Raw genomic sequence first — 19,685 nt, 5'->3', positions numbered from 1 at the left:
TTGTGTTTGTGAACAGGATAGTAATAATAAGGGCATCTCCAAGGTGAACTCGTAAACCTCCAGCAACCGTCCGGACCGTGTTGTCTGGACCTTTAAAGCCATCTAACGCAGTCTTGTATCGGTCCGTGGAGTGGTACAGGCGTTGATTTCTCCCACAAATTGAAGACAAACATGGGGAATTTGCGGGAGTTTGGGTCGATCCCAAGCCCGCTTCTGACCGCCTGGCCCACCAAAAATCCCTTCCCCCACCTGTGCTCGTTTCCCGCCCGGTGCCAGTCGTTGTACAGCGTGCCGCTCCACATTGAAGGCAACTCAGGGCGCACTTGATCTCTCAGTGCCACCGTCATTGAAGCGACGCGCTGGCCGAGGACGACGCGTGCACGCCCGACTAAATACACCTCCTCACCGCATTAAAACGCCTACATTAAACCCGCGTGAAAGCCGAGAAACCTCCTTCAGACACACATCCATTCACGAGCGGGCCAACATTAAACGCAACGCTGGGCAGGCAGAGAAAGAAGCCGGCTACGCGGATGTCGACAAGGTGGTGGCTAGCACATCCGCGCCCGCCGCCATCATCAAGGAGAAGTAGAACACGGGAGGCCACCGTCGCTTTGGTCCTAGGAAGGCCACCGCCGATGACCTTATTCTTTATCTCAGACCATCCTGGGTACCCGCCTGCGCACCCATCCTCTCCGATTGAAGCATTCTCTTTGCAACTCTAATGAGCGACGCAGCCGGTCATAGGAAAGATACGGGGAAGAATATGCCTCTGGGGCTCCCGGCAGTGAGGTTAGCAGGCTGTCAGACATGAGAAAGACAAAGAGATCTGTCACGACCGGTCGTAGACTAATGTAGTATATTCGTATCGTGGGAACGGAGCTCCGCACGACCGTACGTGTACATAGTTTTAGATTTTTACTCCCTCCATCCCAAAATACAAGACTTTTTTGACACTATCTTACATTTTAAGACGGAGAAAGTAGTTAAAAATATGTTCAAAATATAACCGTTTTTATCCGTTTGTATGAATCCAGCATGTTTATATGAAATCCGGCTTTGTTTGCCCGAATTTCATTCGATTTGTTGGAAAATAGTTCAAAATATATGCATGCAGTGTTGGATAGCTTTCTCCCTCGTCCATAACCGCGGACTGATCTCCATTATCTTTACGAGTTCAAGTTAAAGATGCCCCGGCTAAAATATCTGGAACTACCGCTGTCAAAGTCCGCCCCCACTCCCGTCACAAAGGTGCTCCCGTCGCTACGCCATGGCGATGGCTTCCTGGTCCTGGGTCCTCTCCGCGTGGATCCCGCGAGCAAAACAAAAATGAGGAGGAGTTCATACTCGCCAGCTCCAACTCAAAAGTCTCGTTAGGCGTGCGGGAAAGCGAAAATCTCGAGCCGAATCAACCGAAAAAGGAGGTTGAAGAAGAACAAGTCCGCGCGTGCCTACCCCGCCCCCGCCCCCGCCCCACTACCCGCGCCCGCCGCCTCGTCGTCAACCCACCTTACCTGCCCCCCACTCCGTGTCCCCTCGCGCACTTCGCTTCCCCAGATCCGCCAAGACCATCTCCCCGCCCCCGCTTTCGGTTTCTTGGAAAATGGGGGCGCCGCCGTGGAGGCTGCTGTGCTGCTGCTGCTGCCGCGAGTCCGATCGCAATGGGGTGGACGACCTCAAGCTCAAGCCCGACGCCGCCGGTGCGTCCCCGATCGGTTTCTATTCTGATCTCGAGCATCCTTCCTGCCCGTGTGCTGATTGAGGAAATTTCAGATGGGGAGGAGGGGGCGGCGGGGGACCGGTACGACCTCCCGCCATTCCAGGACTTCACCTTCCAGCAGCTGCGCCTCGCCACCTCGGGCTTCACCGCCGAGAACATCATCTCCGAAAGCGGCGACAAGGCGCCTAACGTCGTCTACAAGGGCAAGCTCGACGCCCAGCGCCGTATCGCCGTCAAGCGCTTCAGCCGCTCTGCCTGGCCCGACCCGCGCCAGTTCATGGTGGGTGGGAATCCCTTGAGTATCCACAAGACTCCACTTTTTATTGTCTCGCTGGTTTTATCGTCCATCCTGGAAATAGAGTCATCCACACGCATTTTGGTGGTTTTCGAACGGCACGTGTTGCTTTTCTTGGGTATATAAATACAGCTTGTAGATGAAATACAAGTATTTATCACCTGTATTTTTGGCTCCCAAAATAGTTTACATGCACCAGCTGCTACATTTAGCTACCGAATTTCTCTTACTCTGCATCTGCTAGCTTCAACCCAAAAGGGAGTTCAGAATAATGCAAATTGTCTCCTTTTGTCTGGACTAGAATCTTTCTTCAAATTTTGCAACTGGTCCAGTGCAACATTCAGAACCCCAGGGACTGACCCTTGGGAAATGGTTCTATGCTTTCAGGAAGAAGCGAAGTCTGTTGGCCAGCTCCGGAACAAAAGAATCGTAAATTTGCTTGGTTGTTGCTGTGAAGCCGATGAAAGATTACTTGTTGCTGAGTACATGCCCAACGACACACTGGCGAAGCATCTGTTCCATTGTGAGTTGATCTCTTTGATGTTGTAACCATGTCCTCATGAAGAAAGCTTGTTAATTTCATCTATTCCCCCTTTTAGTTCCACCAAAGTCGTGGTTGAGAATGTTTCTGTAGGAGGCTGCAATTATGATTTTTTATGGATAGCTTGCATGAAGAGTATTTAGCAGTTTCCACATAGTCCTGTGCTGAAAATGTACTTAACTGAACATGTGCATAATAAATTGGAAGCTTGATTGCAGCAAATAAAAGAGACTATGTTGATTGTTATTTCCTGTATTTCTGAAATCTTTCTCATGCTAACAATACACCCATAAAAAGAAGCATTTTTCCACTCCACTGTAAATCCTATCACATTTACAGATAACGACTGTTATACAGTACTACTTATGCCTTGCCCAGTTATTCCTTTTATGTTGATCAAAATGTGATTCTTATTTCACATCACATTTGCCATTTCACAGGGGAGTCACAGGCAATGGTATGGCCCATGAGATTACGGGTTGTTCTGTATCTTGCCGAGGCTTTAGACTACTGCATAAGCAAGGAGCGGGCTCTCTATCATGATCTTAATGCCTATAGAGTTCTGTTTGATGATGTGAGTATCATGTGTACTTTTATTTAAATGTAGACATCACCCTGCCAATGTCAGTATGCTTGCAACTTTCTAGATTGTTAACAGTTGACACCCTGCAGGACTGCAACCCTAGGCTTTCATGTTTCGGCCTAATGAAGAACAGTCGGGATGGCAAAAGTTACAGCACCAATTTGGCATTCACTCCTCCTGAATATATGAGGACTGGTGAGTCCTTAATTCCTGGAATGTGCTAAAAATAGCTTAAAATGGGTACCTTTAGTGCGATTGTTTAGAGGAAGAGCCTTGTGTTAGGCTATGTTGCTATGGAGATATCACTAGCCACTAGTTACGCCTGGCATTTTTATTACAGTACCATTAAAAATGCTGTCAGGATTATCAGAAACTTGGTGTCTTTGCAACTCAATTAGTCTATTCACTGAAGGTGGCTCATATATCTGATGAATGTATGAAATTAGCTTACACCGGTATGTGATATTGTGATGTACTTATTTGCATAGCAAACTATAGCCTTCTGCAGTTACATAGAAGGGAGGAGATAAATTATAATATTGTAATAGCCTTTCTTTTGGTCTCGAGATTGATGCATGTTTTTAATAAATACAATACCAGTTTGCTCTTTGAACATTCTTTTATCAAACATGCACAAGACTGCGTGTCTTTTTGTGTTAAGACGAAGAGCCTTGAAATGAAGCAAACAGTTCAACCGGAGAAAATAGAAAGAAGCGAGTAAGCTAAGAAAAAACTACCTAGGCTACTGAAAAGAAAAGCTAAAACAAAAACAGAAACTATACAGGGACAGGAGCCTAAACTACCTAGGCTACTGAAAAGAAAAGCTAAAACAAAAACAGAAACTGTACACGGAGAGGAGCCTAAGCCCGGCTCCCCAGATCAAGAGGGGGATTCCAAGATACCTGATGGGAAATTCTTGGATCAGACAGGTCAGGTGCTGCGTGATGACCGCTATCTCGTCAGCTTTTCATGTGCAGACCTGTAGCCACGCCAAAGAACATCAGGAGGCACAGAATGATATCGCATTCCTGGGGATCTGGGTTGAGGAATACAACAATGTGGTCAGCGTACAAGGATGCGTGACATACACCGCGACTTCCCATCGCCCCGGCCAGCAAACTATGTTGTTCAGGAATGACAACAGTCATCATGGGGGGCCCCCCCCCCCCCCCCCCCACCCACCCACCCGATGAGCACCATGGTGATGAAACGGGTTGATGATTTACGAAGATGCATATAGCAGTTAGCGTTTTTTGGGATATTACCAGTCAAATTGTTTGACATCCCAGAATGATACTGCCTTCGAAAACTTTGCCCGAGCCGCTCTCGTGGGCGGCAGGGTGAAACCCTAGCCGCTGCCCGCCAACACCTCCTTCCCTCCTCGCCGCCGCCTGACGGTGCCACCGGGCGAAGCCTGGCTGGCGCCAGTGGCGGCGGGGCCTTCTTCCCTCCTCCCCTGGTGCTCTAAGGCGCGGGACGTGGCCTGCTGGTGAGGAGTGCAGCGCTCGCGTGGGGCGGCGACGCGACCGGCCATGTTGTGGGTGCGGCTGTATGTCGGAGCGGCGGTGGCTGCGTGGAATTTCTAGTGGGGCGCGCCGGCACTTGGTGAGGCGGGGCGGCTAGCTACGACGACGGCTCCATCAGATCCGGGCGGTTGGCGACGAGGGCTGTGGCGGCGCAGGCTGGGGGACGACGGCCACCTTGTTTGGGCTGGTTCCTGGCATGGTGGGGCGTGCACGACGGCGCTTCAGCGGCTTGGTGGCGATGAGTGCCGGCCGGATTTGGTGTTTTCCGCGGGCGGCGCGGGTTAAGGCATCGGCCCGGCGTGGCTGCTCTTTTGGCTGTGGACGGCGGCGACGAGGTGGCTTGGTCCTCTGGGTGGTGGCTACCATTCGCCGAGCCGGCTTCAGTGGCGGCTGGATCTCCGGAGTCTGCTCGTCTGTAGGCGGCCTGTTTCGACCTTCGATCCTTCACCTCGTCGTCCGGCCACTATCTTCGTCGAAAGGGTGGCCTTCCCCCAGTTGCGGTTCATCACTCGTCCCGCACCCGGCAGCAGGACTGACCTCGTCTCGCGCCCGGTAGCAGGACCAAGCCCGTCTCGCGCTCGGCGTCAGGACCATGCGTGTTTCGCGCCGGCGGCAGGACCGAGCTCGTCTTGCGCCCGATGCCGCAGGACGGGCCGATGAGGCCAGGTTTGGCCGGCCTTTTGGGTCTCGGCACTGGGGGCTGCCCAGGGGTGCGAAAGGCGGGTCCTTTCCACTCATTTCTTTGGTTGGGGTAGCGGCGGGTCTCCGGTGAGATGGTGTCAAGGTCTTGGATGCCGGAGCGGCGGCCCTGGTGGTGGTTCTGCGGTGCTCATGGGCAGAGCCCGTGGCTCGGTGCTGCTCGGATGCCACGGCCGTGTGGGCGGCATGGTAGCCGGGGTGTGGCGGTGAGTGTGGCCAGGGTGAAAACCCGCTCTATCTTCAGACGGACCGGCGGCGGCGAAGCTCGTTCCCTTCTTGAAGGCGTCGTCGCGGCTCTCATTGCCCGTCGTGTTGCTCCAGGGGAAACTCTGATCTTCGGATCGGGCAGTGGCGGCGCTCCGGTGTCGTATCCTTCCTGAAGGCGCCGCCTTAGAGCCCACGGTTCGTCATATGCGGCTTCACTTCTTCGCGGTGGCGTGTTCACGGCGGTAGCCCCCGGCTGCTCTTATAGTGCTAGGGCTGGTGTTGCTGTGCTCAGTGCCTATGTATCCTGCCTTGGGTGTGTGTGTTCGTGTGTTGTGGGGGTGTGTGTTTGTACCGAGTGCTGTTGATCGTTGCTTTATATATAAAGCGGGGCGAAAGCCTTTTTCGGTATAGCAGTTAGCGGGAGGCATTATGAATTGAATTTTTTTAGTTGCAATAAATGGAGTTTTCGTTTTTCTAATTTGTATTGCCTTGGCCTAGTGCACACGTGAGGATCCATTTGTCATTGAGCTTTTAAAGCTATGGTTTGGCTCTAACGCTTCAGTTTTACCTGCAGGAAGAATAACTCCGGAAAGTGTCATATACAGCTTTGGCACATTGTTGTTGGATGTTCTTAGTGGGAAGCATATTCCTCCTAGCCATGTAAATTTTCTTGCCTTGATTTCTTTATCAGTATATCTATGTTGCTTTGATCATTTTCGTCGTAGTTCTGTCATGACCATCATCTTTGACATAGTTTGAACTTAAAGCATGTTGAAGGGTGCTTTAATGATGGTTCTATGTGGGATAAATGAACAAACCAGTATTTTACTTTGAACTTTACTGCATCTATGCACACCTCTACTTGTATATAATCTAGAAAAGCGACAGTAGGATGGAGTGGGAAATATTTAATAACTGGGTAAAACTTAAGAAGAACAATCAAAATAATGTTTTATTGCAACGAAACTGATTTACTGCCCATATGTCCAGGCTCTTGACCTGATTCGTGATCGAAACTTCAGTATGCTCATAGACTCCTGTTTAGAGGGCCAATTTTCGAACGAGGAAGGAACAGACCTGATGCGTTTAGCTTCAAGGTGCCTGCATTATGAACCACGAGAGCGGCCTAATGTAAGATCTTTGGTTCTTGCACTGGCTTCTCTTCAGAAGGACATTGAGGTGAATATATATCTTGTCATGCATCTCCAGTATAGAATAAAAGCATGCCCATGTTCCTTGATTGTGTACTTAATTGTTTTGAACTCAAGGTTGTGATACTATTGATACGTTTTGCAGTCCCAATCTTATGATCTGATGGATAAGCCCCGTGGTGGTGCATTTACTCTTCAATCAATTCATCTTTCTCCTCTTGCTGAAGCTTGCTCCAGAAAGGATCTTACTGCAATACATGAACATCTAGAAACCGCTGGCTATAAAGATGACGAGGGAACAGCAAATGAGGCAAGTATTTTTTCCCCCTTTGATTCACTGTCTACTTGATGTGTACTTAAAGGTAAAACTCCATGTGCATGCTTTATATTTTTTGCAACAACAACAAAAAAGCCTTTAGTCCCAAACAAGTTGGGGTATGTTAGAGGTGAAACCCATAAGATCTCACGGCCAACTCATGGTTCTGGCACATGGATAGCAAGTTTCCATGCACCCCTGTTCATGGCTAGTTTTTTTTTTTGACAGAAAGACTGTAAAGGAACCCCCTACAGTATAATTGGTGCAACAAACCCAAATTGCAAGTACCATGCCTTGAACCTGGGTGAGTCTTTTCATGGCTAGTTCTTTGGTGATACTCCAGTCTTTCAAATCTCTCTTTACAAACTCCTCCCATGTCAAGTTCGGTCTACCCCGACCTCTCTTGACATTATCAGGCTATCAACACACTTTAGCCGTCCGCTACACACTGGAGCTTCTGGAGGCATGCGCTGAATATGCCCAAACCATCTCTGAGGATGTTGGACAAGCTTCTCTTCAATCGGTGCTACCCCAACTCTATCTTGTATATCATCATTCTGGACCCGGCCCTTCCTTGTGTGGCCACACGTCCATCTCAACATGCGCATCTCTGCCACGCCTAACTGTTGAACATGTCGCCTTTTAGTCGGCCAACACTCAACGCCATACAACATTGCGGGTCGAATCGCGGTCCTATAGAACTTGCCTTTTAGCTTTTGTGGCACTCTCTTGTCACAGAGAATGACAGAAGCTTGGCGCCACTTCATCCATCCGACTTTGATTCAATGGTTCACATCTTCGTCAATATCCCAATCCTTCTGCAGCATTGACCCCAAATATCGGAAAGGTATCCTTCTAAGGCACCACCTGCCCATCAAGGCTAACCTCCTCCTTTCCTCGTGCCTAGTAGTATTGAAACCGCACCTCTTGTACTCAGTTTTAGTTCTACTAAACCTTAAACCTTTAGATTACAAGGTTTGTCTCGATAGCTTTAACTTCCTATTGACCCCCATCCGACTATCGTCGAGTAGCACCACATCATCCGCAAAGAGCATATAGACCCCTGGTGTAGTCCTATTTTAATCGGGAAGTCATCAGTGTCGCCATCACTTGTTCGAACACTTGTCACAACATTATCGTACATGTCCTTGATGAGGGTAATGTACTTTGCTGGGACTTTGTGTTTCTCCAAGGCCCACCACATGACATTCCGCGGTATCTTATCATAGGCCTTCTCCAAGTCAATGAACACCATATGCAGGTCCTTCTTTTGCTCCCTGTATCTCTCCATAAGTTGTCGTACAAAGAAAATGGCTTCCATGGTCGACCTCCCAGGCATGAAACCAAACTGATTTTTGGTCACGCGTGTCATTCTTCTTAAGCGGTGCTCAATGACACTCTCCCATAGCTTCATTGTATGGCTCATTAGCTTAATTCCATGGTAATTAGTACAACTCTGAACATCCCCCTTGTTCTTGAAGATTGGTACTAATATACTCCGTCTCCATTCTTCTGGCATCTTGTTTGCCTGAAAAATGAGGCTGAAAAGCTTGGTTAGCCATACTATCGCTATGTCCCCGAGGCCTCCCCATACCTCAATGGGGATACAATCAGGGCCCATCGCCTTGCTTCCTTTCATCCTTTTAAAGCCTCCTTGACCTCAGACTCTGGATTCGGCACACAAAACGCCTGCTGGTATCATCAAAGGAGTCGTCCAGTTCAATGGTAGAGCTTTATATTTTTTACTAAAGAAAGAAAAATTATCCGGGTGTTAAATAAATGAATAACAATGTATTAGGGTTTAGTGGATTTTTAATATTTCTGTTAGGTGCATTTCACCTAACTTGTTTCTTCTCGGTTGCAGCTCTCATTTCAGATGTGGACTAATCAAATGCAAGCTACAATTGATTCAAAGAAGAAGGGCGACACTGCATTTCGACAAAAGGATTTTAGCATGGCCATTGATTGCTACTCTCAGGTTGTCCCTCATTTGCTTATTTGGTTTCTCTTAAGTTGTCATTTGTTATCATTGGGTCATACTTAATCCATGACACCATGTATGATTTTTATAATATGGCTTGAATTTGGTGTGGTCCATCTTTTGCAACAACCACGACTAAATTGCTTGGCCATGTATCTTTCTTTTGGAAAAATGTAGCTTTAAGCTGTTTGTATTTGATCACAAATCCTTGTTCCTGGAGTTCATTTCTGATTATCTTTCTTAATTGCCATGCAGTTCATTGATGTTGGTACCATGGTTTCACCAACAATTTATGCAAGGCGTTGCTTGTCGTATCTCATGAATGACATGCCACAAGAAGCTCTGGATGATGCAGTGCAGGCTCTGGCGATATTTCCTACATGGCCAACTGCATTTTATCTTCAGGCTGCGGCCCTATTTTCATTAGGAAAAGAAAACGAAGCTCGAGAAGCACTCAAGGATGGTTCGGCTGTGGAGACAAGGAGTAAGGGGCATTGAAGATGGATAGCTGAACATCAGGTATGTAATCCCTCCCCTCTTTTGAAACATAAGGCCATGTTCATAGCTTGGTAACCTAGTTACTATAAAGTGCCAAACAACATTTGCCACAAGTGCTTGACTTCTGGAAGAAGAAAATTTGAAAATCATAGCATCATTTGGATATTGAAGTGTCGTCACCATTATTCTAGTGAGAATCTTATATGTTTTTGTTCAGGTGCTTGCATTTGGACATAATTTGTTGGAGACAACAGCAATTGTTAATCTGGCTTAGGCGCATGGAGACCGTCAGTTAGCCTTGTGATACATATATAATTTGTGGTGTATATACGAAAAACATGCATAGATAGAATAGACTGGAGAGAAGGCAAGACAGAGGAGATACCGGCGGTGAATAAAAATGTTTATCCTACATGGAGTTAACAAGGGGAGAGGAGGTGAGCCTCTTCATCCAGGTCACCCTGCCACATAAAAGAGGAGATGTAGAAAGGAAGAAAAGGTGGCCATCTGTTCTGTCAAACATCATCATCATCACCCATCAGATCATGTTAGTGTTGGTGATAGATTGTAGGGTTTGTAGAGCAAGTGGTGTTTGGTCTTTTTGCTCTTGTCTTGGTTCTCAGCTCAGCTGGGCACTGTGATTTGGGTCATGTACGATTGGTATTATTAGGAGTGTAGTTGAGAGAAGATTGCTGAACTCTCCTGTAATGGTTCAATCGTGGGCACAGTGTGAGCTTTGTATATTTGTGAGAAGGCTCTATTCGGAACAGATCATGCTACTTTGTTGGTCCCGTAAGCCATGAAATGGTTGGTGGCATACAGTGCGTTTCCTGGTATGTTGTGATCAGTTGGGGTATCTTTCTATTTTCTCTTGTCCTGGTAATGGGCATCCAAAATGTACTCCAAGCTATGTGTTGTGTTTCCTAAATAGTAGGACGTTCTTTATAAACACCAGCGCCACCGTTTCATGATTTTAAATTACATAAATAAGTAGATATATTCGTCTGAGCGACAACTAATATGGATAGCGACAACTAATTTGGATTGGAGGGAGTATTATATTTTTGTTTCTTCTACACCTAAGTTGTTTTGTCCCCATTTACTCAGACTAACAGTTCACAGGTTTACACAAACTACTCATGCATTTCAAGATATAGCATTTCAAGATATAAACTTGTCCAACAACTAGATCAATAATTTGTGATTTCTGTATGCAGAAATTTGTATCATTTTGCCACTGTCTTTGTTTGATATGATTCATGTTTTACTAATTTAGTCCCCATGTTTCACTATGGCCGTGGAAACACCGCAAATCGGAGTAAGAGCATCTAAAAAATGAGGGATTTTATTTTTGACACAGTAGAGGCAGACTGTTAAAAAAGAATCCCCCCCCCCCTCCCTCATTTTTTTAGATGTTCTTGTGGCAACTCGAACGCGTCGGCACATTCGTTTAGGTCGACATTTGCCTTGCAAGAAATTTTGCAAGGCACGATGACCCAAAAGGAGGCAAGGGAGGAAAAACGTCGACAAGAGAAAGAGGAGCAAATAAAGGCCTACGTCGAGATACAAAAGAAAAAGCTCGAGATGGAGGCCGGCATACATGCAAAGAAGCTAGAGATGTAGGCGGACATGCAAGCGAAGAAGCTCGAGATAGAGGTGACCAGTGCAAGGACCAAAGCAAAGCGACCAGGGTTCCTCCCCCCACCCACCCTGCCGCCGCCGGCCGCGCGCGCCCCGCCTCCCTCCCCCTCCCCGCGTTCCCGTCCGCCCGCTCCCCCCCCTCGGCGGGCGACGGGCAGGCCCCTGCTGCTACCTCTCCTCCGCCCCCTCCCCGTCCATCTCCCTCCCCGCCGCCGTTGGCTGGGTCCGCCGGGCCTTGCCCGTGCGACGCTGGCGGCGGCGGGCTGTCCCTTCCCCGCATGCTCATGGGGGGGGGGGGCTCCCGATGGCGGCGGTGCAGCTCGGCCGGCTGCGGTGTGGCTCGGCGGCGGGATTCCGGCGAGCTTCGTGGTCCTTGGTGCGGCGGCGCGGCCGTTGGCCGCTGGGCGGGGCCCGCGCGGCCCAGATCTGGGCCCTTTTGGGCTCCATTCGGGCTAGGGCGGGCCGGCGACTCGGTGCGCGGCGACGCTGCTCCCTGGTTGGTGGCGAAGAGGCGGTGGTCTGCGGGCGGTGCCAGCTTCGTCGGCCGGCGAGCTGCAGCGTGACGATAGGGGCTGTCCGGACCCTTTTGGGTCCGGCCGGGCCTTGGCGCCTGGCAAGGCCCTTGTCTGTGCATCCGGTCGGCTCCGCAGTGGCGGTGGTGGTTGTCCCCTCACGTGGGCGATGTTGCGGATGCCCCCGAGGCCACTATCTCTTCTCCCGTCCTCCAGGTCTCGTGTCGGTGACCTCAGGGAGACGGTGAAGTTGATTCGGTGACCGTGGTGGCACATGTTGGTGGGCGGCGTGATGGGCGATGCACTATGATTCGTCTGGGTGGTGGTGGGGGTTTGGGTTGGAAGAAATCTCTAGCGGCTCGTCCGGCCCCGGCGCGGCGACGCCTGTGGGTGCCGCCGGACCTTCCTGAAGGGTGTCGGGTACACCCCTCCCTCCACTGCCCCCCGCATATCGGGGGAAACCCTGGGACTAGTCCGGGCAACAGCGGCGTCGTCGTCGCCTCCTTGAAGGTGTTGCTTGGTACGCGGCGCTTCAGAGTGCTGGGAACATGGTGGTACTTCTCCGGAGGGTGCAACGGTCGCCGGTCATCTTCGTTTCGTTGATCTGTCGTTGTTGGCATTTGTTTCTCTTACTTTTTTGTTTGTTTTTCTTTGGGCTTGTTTGTGCTGCGACCCCAGCACCTATCGTTGGATGTATCGGTGGTTGCTTTGTAATACAAAGAGGGGGGAACCCTTTTTCGTCAAGGACCAAAGCAAAAGAGGTGGCGCTCTCTTGCATGTGAAGGAGGTGGAGATCATCACGGTGGGCTTGAGCAAGGTGTCTTTAGAAGAAGGCCTTGGTTCGAGAAGATGCGAAAGGAGATGCTCGAGCAAGATGGTTTATCTATGGCCGAGAGCGCCATCTTTTTTGTATGCCGACATGACCACGGCTGAGATGTATGGCATGGTTGAACTACCGCCATCTTTGTGTGCTAGCAAGTGTGTCGTAGCTAGCAATTGTGCCGACATAAATTGTTGTGTTTTTATAGGCTAGCATGTATGCCGACCGCTGGCATGGGCGCCTCCATGAACTGTAGACTCTGGCATGAACTTTAGGTGCTAGCCTTTTTTAGATTAAATTGGCTTTGGACGTGAAAAACACATCGGTCGGTTGGGCGCACTGGTCAGACGCATGAGGACAACACGCTTACTGTCGACCTAAATGGACGACAAACAGACAAACCCTTGTCCGTTTGTGTCAGCCCACTGAAGTTGCCCTACTCCGATGTGCGGTGCTTCCATGGCCATAGTTGAACAATGTGTGTTCTACTCTCAACTATGTTTAATCGAAGGAAAAACCTCGACTAAGATTTTTTTTCCTTTCTTAAGGAAGCAATAGGCCAACAACAAATGTGTTGAATATAAGGTTACTCAAGTTTTGACTTTCCATCAGCGTAAAACCATGTACTCCTTTCGTCTCAAAATAAGCATCATAAAAATGTACTAAATTAGCGACACTTATTTTGAAATGAAGATGTATAAGTTAAGGGACTTCTGTTGGGAAACACAGTAATTTCAAAAATTTCCTACGCACACGCAAAATTATGGTGATGCATAGTAACGAGAGGGGAGAGTTTCGTCTACGTACCCTCGTAGACCGTAAGTGAAAGCGTTATGACAATGCGGTTGATGTAGTCGTACGTCTTCACGATCGACCGATCCTAGTACCGAAAGTACGGCACCTCCTCGATCTGCACACGTTCAGCTCGGTGACGTCCCACGAACTCACGATCCAGCAGAGTGTCGAGGGAGAGTTTCGTCAGCACGACGGCGTGATGACAGTGATGATGATGCTACCGGAACAGAGCTTCGCCTAAGCACTGCTACAATATGACCGAGGTGGATTATGGTGGAGGGGGGCATCGCACACGGCTGAAAACAATCAACTTGTGTGTTCTAGGGTGCCCCCTGCCCCCGTATATAAAGGAGCAAGAGAGGAGGCCGGCCGGCCCTTGGGGCGCGCCAGGAGAGGAGTCCTCCTCCTCCTAGGAGGGGGAAAGGAAGGAGGAGAGGGAGAAGGAAAGGAGGGTGCCGCCCCCCCTCCCTAGTCCAATTCGGACCAGAGGGGGAGGGGGCGCGCGGCCTTCCCTTGTCGGCCCTCTCTCTCTACTAAGGCCCATGTGGCCCATTAGTTCTCCCGGGGGGGGGGGGGTCTAGTAACCCTCCAGTACTCCGATTTTCTCCAAAATCACCTGAAACACTTCCGTGTCCGAATATAGCCATCCAATATATCAATCTTTATGTCTCAACCATTTCGAGACTCCTCGTCATGTTTGTGATCACATCCGGGACTCCGAACTACCTTCGGTAACTCAAATTACATAAACTCGTAATACCGATCGTCACCTAACGTTAAGTGTGCGGACCCTACGGGTTCGAGAACTATGTAGACATGACCGAGATACGTCTCCGGTCAATAACCAATAGCGGAACCTGAATGTTCATATTGGCTCCCACATATTCTGCGAAGATCTTTATCGGTCAACCCGCATAACGATATACGTTGTTCCCTTTGTCATCGGTATGTTACTTGCCCGAGATTCGATCGTCATTATCTCAATACCTAGTTCAATCTCGTTACCGGCAAGTCTCTTTACTCGTTCCGTAATGCTACATCCCGTAACTAACTCATTAGCTACATTGCTTGCAAGGCTTATAGTGATGTACATTACCGAGAGGGCCCAGAGATACCTCTCCGACAATCGGAGTGAAAAATCCTAATCTCGATCTATGCCAACTCAAAAAACACCATCGGAGACACCTGTAGAGCACCTTTATAATCACCCAGTTACGTTGTGATGTTTGGTAGCACACAAAGTGTTCCTCCGGTATTCGGGAGTTGCATGATCTCATAGTCATAGGAACATGTATAAGTTATGGAGAAAGCAGTAGCAACAAACTAAACGATCATCGTGCTAAGCTAACGGATGGGTCAAGTCAATCACATCATTCTCTAATGATGTGATCCCGTTAATCAAATGACAACTCATGTCTATGGTTAGGAAACATAACTATCATTGATTCAACGAGCTAGTCAAATAGAGGCAAACTAGTGACACTCTGTTTGTCTATGTATTCACACATGTACTAAGTTTCCGGTTAATATAATTCTAGCATGAATAATAAACATTTATCATGATATAAGGAAATATAAATAACAACTTTATTATTGCCTCTAGGGCATATTTCCTTCACTTGTAAAAATAAAAAACTGAGTTTTGTTTAACAACGGTGCCTATTTCCATATCAGAGGAACCATAGACATCGGTGCTATAACAATAAGCACAAATGCTTAAGAAAAACCCAATTTATTTTCACCAGCACCTTAATTTTACATGGGCTAAGGGCATCTCCAAGGCAGATCCGTAAATCGCCCGCATCCGTACGTACCGCGCTATCTGGACCACAGAAGCTATCCAACAAGGGCCTGTATCGGTCCGTGGGACGGTTCAGACGTGATTTCTCCCGCGAATCAAAGACAAAAGTAGGAGAGCTTTACGGGAGTCCGGATACGCGAAACGTTGGAATCCAACACCCGATGCCCATCCAAAACCCTCCCTGGGCCCTGCGACTCCACCCTTCCCATTTCTCTCCTTTCTTTCTCTCTTGCCTTCGCCGCCACTCCACCACCCTGGCCACTGAGGAAGTCCTGGACTAAGGGGTCCTCGGGCGTCCAGCCTGTTATCCATGGGCCAGACTGATGGGTTGTGAAGACATGAAGGCCGAAGACTGTACCTGTGTCCGGATTGGACTCTCCTTGGCGTGGAAGGCAAGCTTGGCGACTGATTATGAAGATTCCTTCTTATGTAACCGACTCTATGTAAACCCTAGATCCCCCCGGTGTCTATATAAACCGGAGGGGTTAGTCCGAAAAGGATATGCATTAATTACCATAGTCATACATGTTAGACTTCTAGGGTTTAGCCATTACGATCTCGTGGTAGATCAACTCTTGTAACACTCATATTCATCAAGATCAATCAAGCAGGACGTAGGGTATTACCTCCATAGAGAGGGCCCGAACCTGGGTAAACACCGTGTCCCCCGTCTCCTGTTACCATCGATCCTAGACGCACAGTTCGGGACCCCCTACCCGAGATCCGCCGGTTTTGACACCGACATTGGTGCTTTCATTGAAAGTTCCAATGTGCCGTCAACGGGAGGTTCGATGGCCCCTCCGGTCGTCTATAGTGACGCTGTCCAAGGAGACGCCTTCCTCCCCTGACAGATTTCCGTATTCGGCGGCTTCATACTGCGGGCCAACTCGCTTGGCCATCTAGAGCAGATTGATAGCTACGCCCCTGGCCCTCAGGTCAGATTTGGAAGCTTGAACTATGTCGTGGATATCTGTGGAGACTTGATCTTCAATGGATTTGAGACCGTAGCGATCGCTCCCCCTCGCCTCGATGAACATGACTCAAATCTGTCATCAGACCAGATTCAGGAGATGGCTCCTGTTGCTGCCATGGCCTTAGAACCAGAGAAGATCGTGCCATTCGAGGCCACAGAGTCCGCGGCGTTAGAGCCGCACGTAGACTCGACACCCTACAATATTTGCGCCAACGGAACTCCGGACTCGTCTCCGGCTATAAGTTCCGGACCATGTACGCTTGCGGACACCGAGCTAGATCGGTTATTGATCTTCGAATTTAGCGCCGCAAACGTTTTTTAGCACTCATCTTTGGGCTATGTGCTAAACTCTTTAAAGAACCTATCATTCACGGGAGACTCGCAGCCGAACTATATCCGGCTCGAACTAGGGGCTGACGACAGAGAATTTTTTCTTCCCACCCGCCACCCACTTCATAGCTACCGTCGAGGACTTAACTGACGTGCTGGATTATGACTCCGAAGACATCAATGGTATAGACGACGATGCTGATAAGGAGCAAGGCCAAGACCCGCAATTCACGAGACGTTGGAGGGCCACCTCTTCATATGATGTGTACATGGTTGATACACCTAAAGAATCTAGCGGCAATGACAAAGAAGACCCAGATGTGAATAAACCTTCTGAGACACAGTCCAAGTGCCGGCGCCCTAAACGCCGCTCTAAGCCATGTCGCTCAAAAGATGGCAACACTGGCACTGGAGAAAATAGCACTCCGGACGACGCCGAAAACAATAAAGATCCTGTTGGAGCAGCATCCGAACAGGAGGAATAGGACAATGAGCAGCCCTGATAAACAGGACATGCCGAGCGACCCAGATGACGATAGTTATCGTCCACCCTCAGAGGATGAGGAGAGCCTCAGCAGCAAGGATTTCATCGTGCCTGAGGCACCCCTAGAGCAGGAGCGCTTCAAGCGCCAGCTAATAGCTACTGCAAGAAGCCTAAAGAAAAAGCAGCAGCAGCTCCAAGTCGATCAAGACCTACTCATTGACAGATGGACTGATGTCCTGGCAGACGAAGAAAACGGCCTCAAGCGCCCAGCCAAGAGTTACCCAAAGCGCAGACTGCTACCTCGGTTCGATGAGGAGGCACCAAATCCCATACTCCCCTCGCGTAATGCGGAACGACCACCATGCGGTCGGGATAGTGCGGCAGACCGACCACCCCCTGGCCGGGATAAAACGGCAACTCAGGCCAAACAACAAGCGGCCCCATCGCCTCACAAAAATAGGGACAGTAGGGCAGGACACACCAGATCAATTTACGGATCACGAGGACGCTTCCCCACTTGGGATGACAGCCACCTACTCGGATGTGACAAACCTAATTACACTCGGGCTGATAACCGCAGACGGACTTCATCGGAGGTGCGCCGTGACGCGGCCCGCTATAGAGGCTCCGCACACCCTCTCTGCTTCACAGATGAGGTGCTGGATCATGAATTCCCCGAGGGGTTCAAGCCCGTCAATATTGAACCATATGACGAAACAACCGATCCTGCAGTGTGGATCGAAGATTTTATTCTCCACATCCACATGGCCCGAGGAGATGACCTCCACGCTATAAAATACCTCCCATTAAAGCTCAAAGGATCAACTCGACACTGGATGAACAGCTTGCCTGAAAATTCCATCAGCAGCTGGGAGGACTTGGAAGAAGCCTTCCTCGACAACTTCCAAGGTACATATGTCCGGCCACCCGATGCCGATGACCTAAGCCACATAGTTCAACAACCTGGAGAATCAGCCAGAAAATTTTGGACTAGGTTCCTAACCAAAAAGAACCAGATTGTTGATTGTCCGGATGCGGAAGCCCTAGCGGCCTTTAAACATAGCATCCATGACGAATGGCTAGCCCACCACCTTGGCCAAGAAAAGTCAAAGTCCATGGCAGCCCTCACGACACTTATGACCCGCTTTTGCGTGGGAGAGGATAGTTGGCTGGCTCGCAGTACAAACACAGCCAACGAAGCAGGCCCCTCCGAGGCCAAAAACAGCACCAGCAAGCTCCGGCGCAACAGACACAAATGCCGAAGCAATGGCGATAACACCGATGACACCACAGTTCATGCCGGATTCAGCGGCTCCAAATTCGGCCAGCGAAAGAAGCCCTATAAAAGGAATGGCGGAGGACCATCTAGCTTGGACCGCATACTCGATCGTCCGTGCCAGATACATGGCACCCCAGAAAACCGACCAACCATACTAACAGAGATTGCCGGGTCTTTAAGCAAGCCATCAAGGTAAATAGCGGAAACAGGGAAGGGGAATCACAGAGCAAGGACGATCACGAGGAACCCCGGCAGCCGAACATTGGGGGGCAGAAGAAATCCCCGCCTCAAGTCAAAACGGTGAATATGATATATGCTACACACATCCCCAAAAGGGAGCGCAAGCGCGCACTCGGGGACGTTTATGCGGTAGAGCCAGTCGCCCCAAAATTCAACCAATGGTCGTCATTCCCGATCACCTTTGATCGTCGTGATCATCCAACTAGCATCCGTCACGGCGGTTCGGCCGCATTGGTACTCGACCCAATCATCGACGGATTTCACATGACACGAGTCCTAATGGACGGTGGTAGCAGCCTCAACCTGCTCTATCAGGATACAGTACGCAAAATGGGCATTAACCCCTCATGAATCAAGCCCGCGACAACTACCTTTAAAGGAGTCATACCAGGCGTAGAGGCCCGTTGTACGGGCTCGATCACGCTGGAGGTGGTCTTCGGTTCCCTAGATAACTTCCGAAGCGAAGAGCTATTCTTCAATATCGTCCCCTTCCGCAGCGGCTACCACGCACTGCTCGGACGAACTGCATTTGCTAGATTTAATGCGATGCCACACTATGCTTATCTCAAGCTCAAGATGCCCGGTCCATGCGGCGTCATTACAGTAAATGGAAACACGAAACATTTCCTCTATACAGAGGAGCATACCACAGCCCTAGCAGCAGAAGTACAGAGCGGCCTTCTCAAGCGGCACCATAATCCGGCCGCCGAGCCCCTGGACATCGTTAAGAAGGTCCGGACTACACTGCAACAGGGCAGCTCGGTTCGTCAAGAGCTGAATTAGTAAATTCGGCCTCCGTCCCAGCCCTGATGAGGAAATGGCATCCGTACCGCGCGTACATAACTACGCACTCAAAACCCCATGGGTACTGACGGAGGCATAACTCGTTCGCGATCCACAGTGCGGCTTGACCGGCCCTAGGATTCGCACGCCTTTATTTTTTCTTTTTATTACCGGTTTTTTCTCTCTTTTCGAGGTCTATGCGGACGGCCCGTTTGCAGAACACACCAAGGATGCAAGGAGCTCTGGCATACAAGGGAATCCCCAGGTGGTCTCTATTAAATGATTGCCATACTTGTTTTACGTACCCGCACGCAGCTCGCCCTTGGTTGGGGCATGTTAAATAGCCTTACTTGCTTATCGCATTACTTGCACACAGTACGCTTTGACGTACTAATTACATCACAATGGTGAATAAATGGTGGCGTCAGCTTATTACTTAATTTCCCTGTTTCTTTACCTTGGTATATATATTACTTATTGCACACGTACACCATGGCACGTATTACTGCG

General features: G+C 49.5%; 1 protein-coding gene across 1 annotated transcript; it reads left to right on the top strand.

Moving 5' to 3' along the window:
• Positions 1–1,240: 1,240 nt before the first annotated feature.
• LOC125519978 (probable serine/threonine-protein kinase BSK3) lies at positions 1,241–10,353 on the top strand. Its single transcript, XM_048684755.1, has 11 exons — positions 1,241–1,700; positions 1,774–2,000; positions 2,403–2,538; positions 2,997–3,130; positions 3,229–3,334; positions 6,146–6,231; positions 6,562–6,750; positions 6,868–7,032; positions 8,903–9,016; positions 9,275–9,538; positions 9,735–10,353. The coding sequence occupies exons 1-10, from the start codon at positions 1,604–1,606 to the stop codon at positions 9,515–9,517; spliced, it is 1,497 nt and encodes a 498-aa protein (XP_048540712.1). The 5' UTR covers positions 1,241–1,603; the 3' UTR covers positions 9,518–9,538; positions 9,735–10,353.
• Positions 10,354–19,685: the final 9,332 nt, after the last annotated feature.

This window comes from Triticum urartu, chromosome 7 (genome assembly GCF_003073215.2).
Source record: "Triticum urartu cultivar G1812 chromosome 7, Tu2.1, whole genome shotgun sequence".
NCBI classification, from domain to species: Eukaryota; Viridiplantae; Streptophyta; class Magnoliopsida; order Poales; family Poaceae; genus Triticum; species Triticum urartu.
Note: the sequence above shows the minus strand (reverse complement) of the source record. Positions and strands in the feature narration are given on the sequence as shown.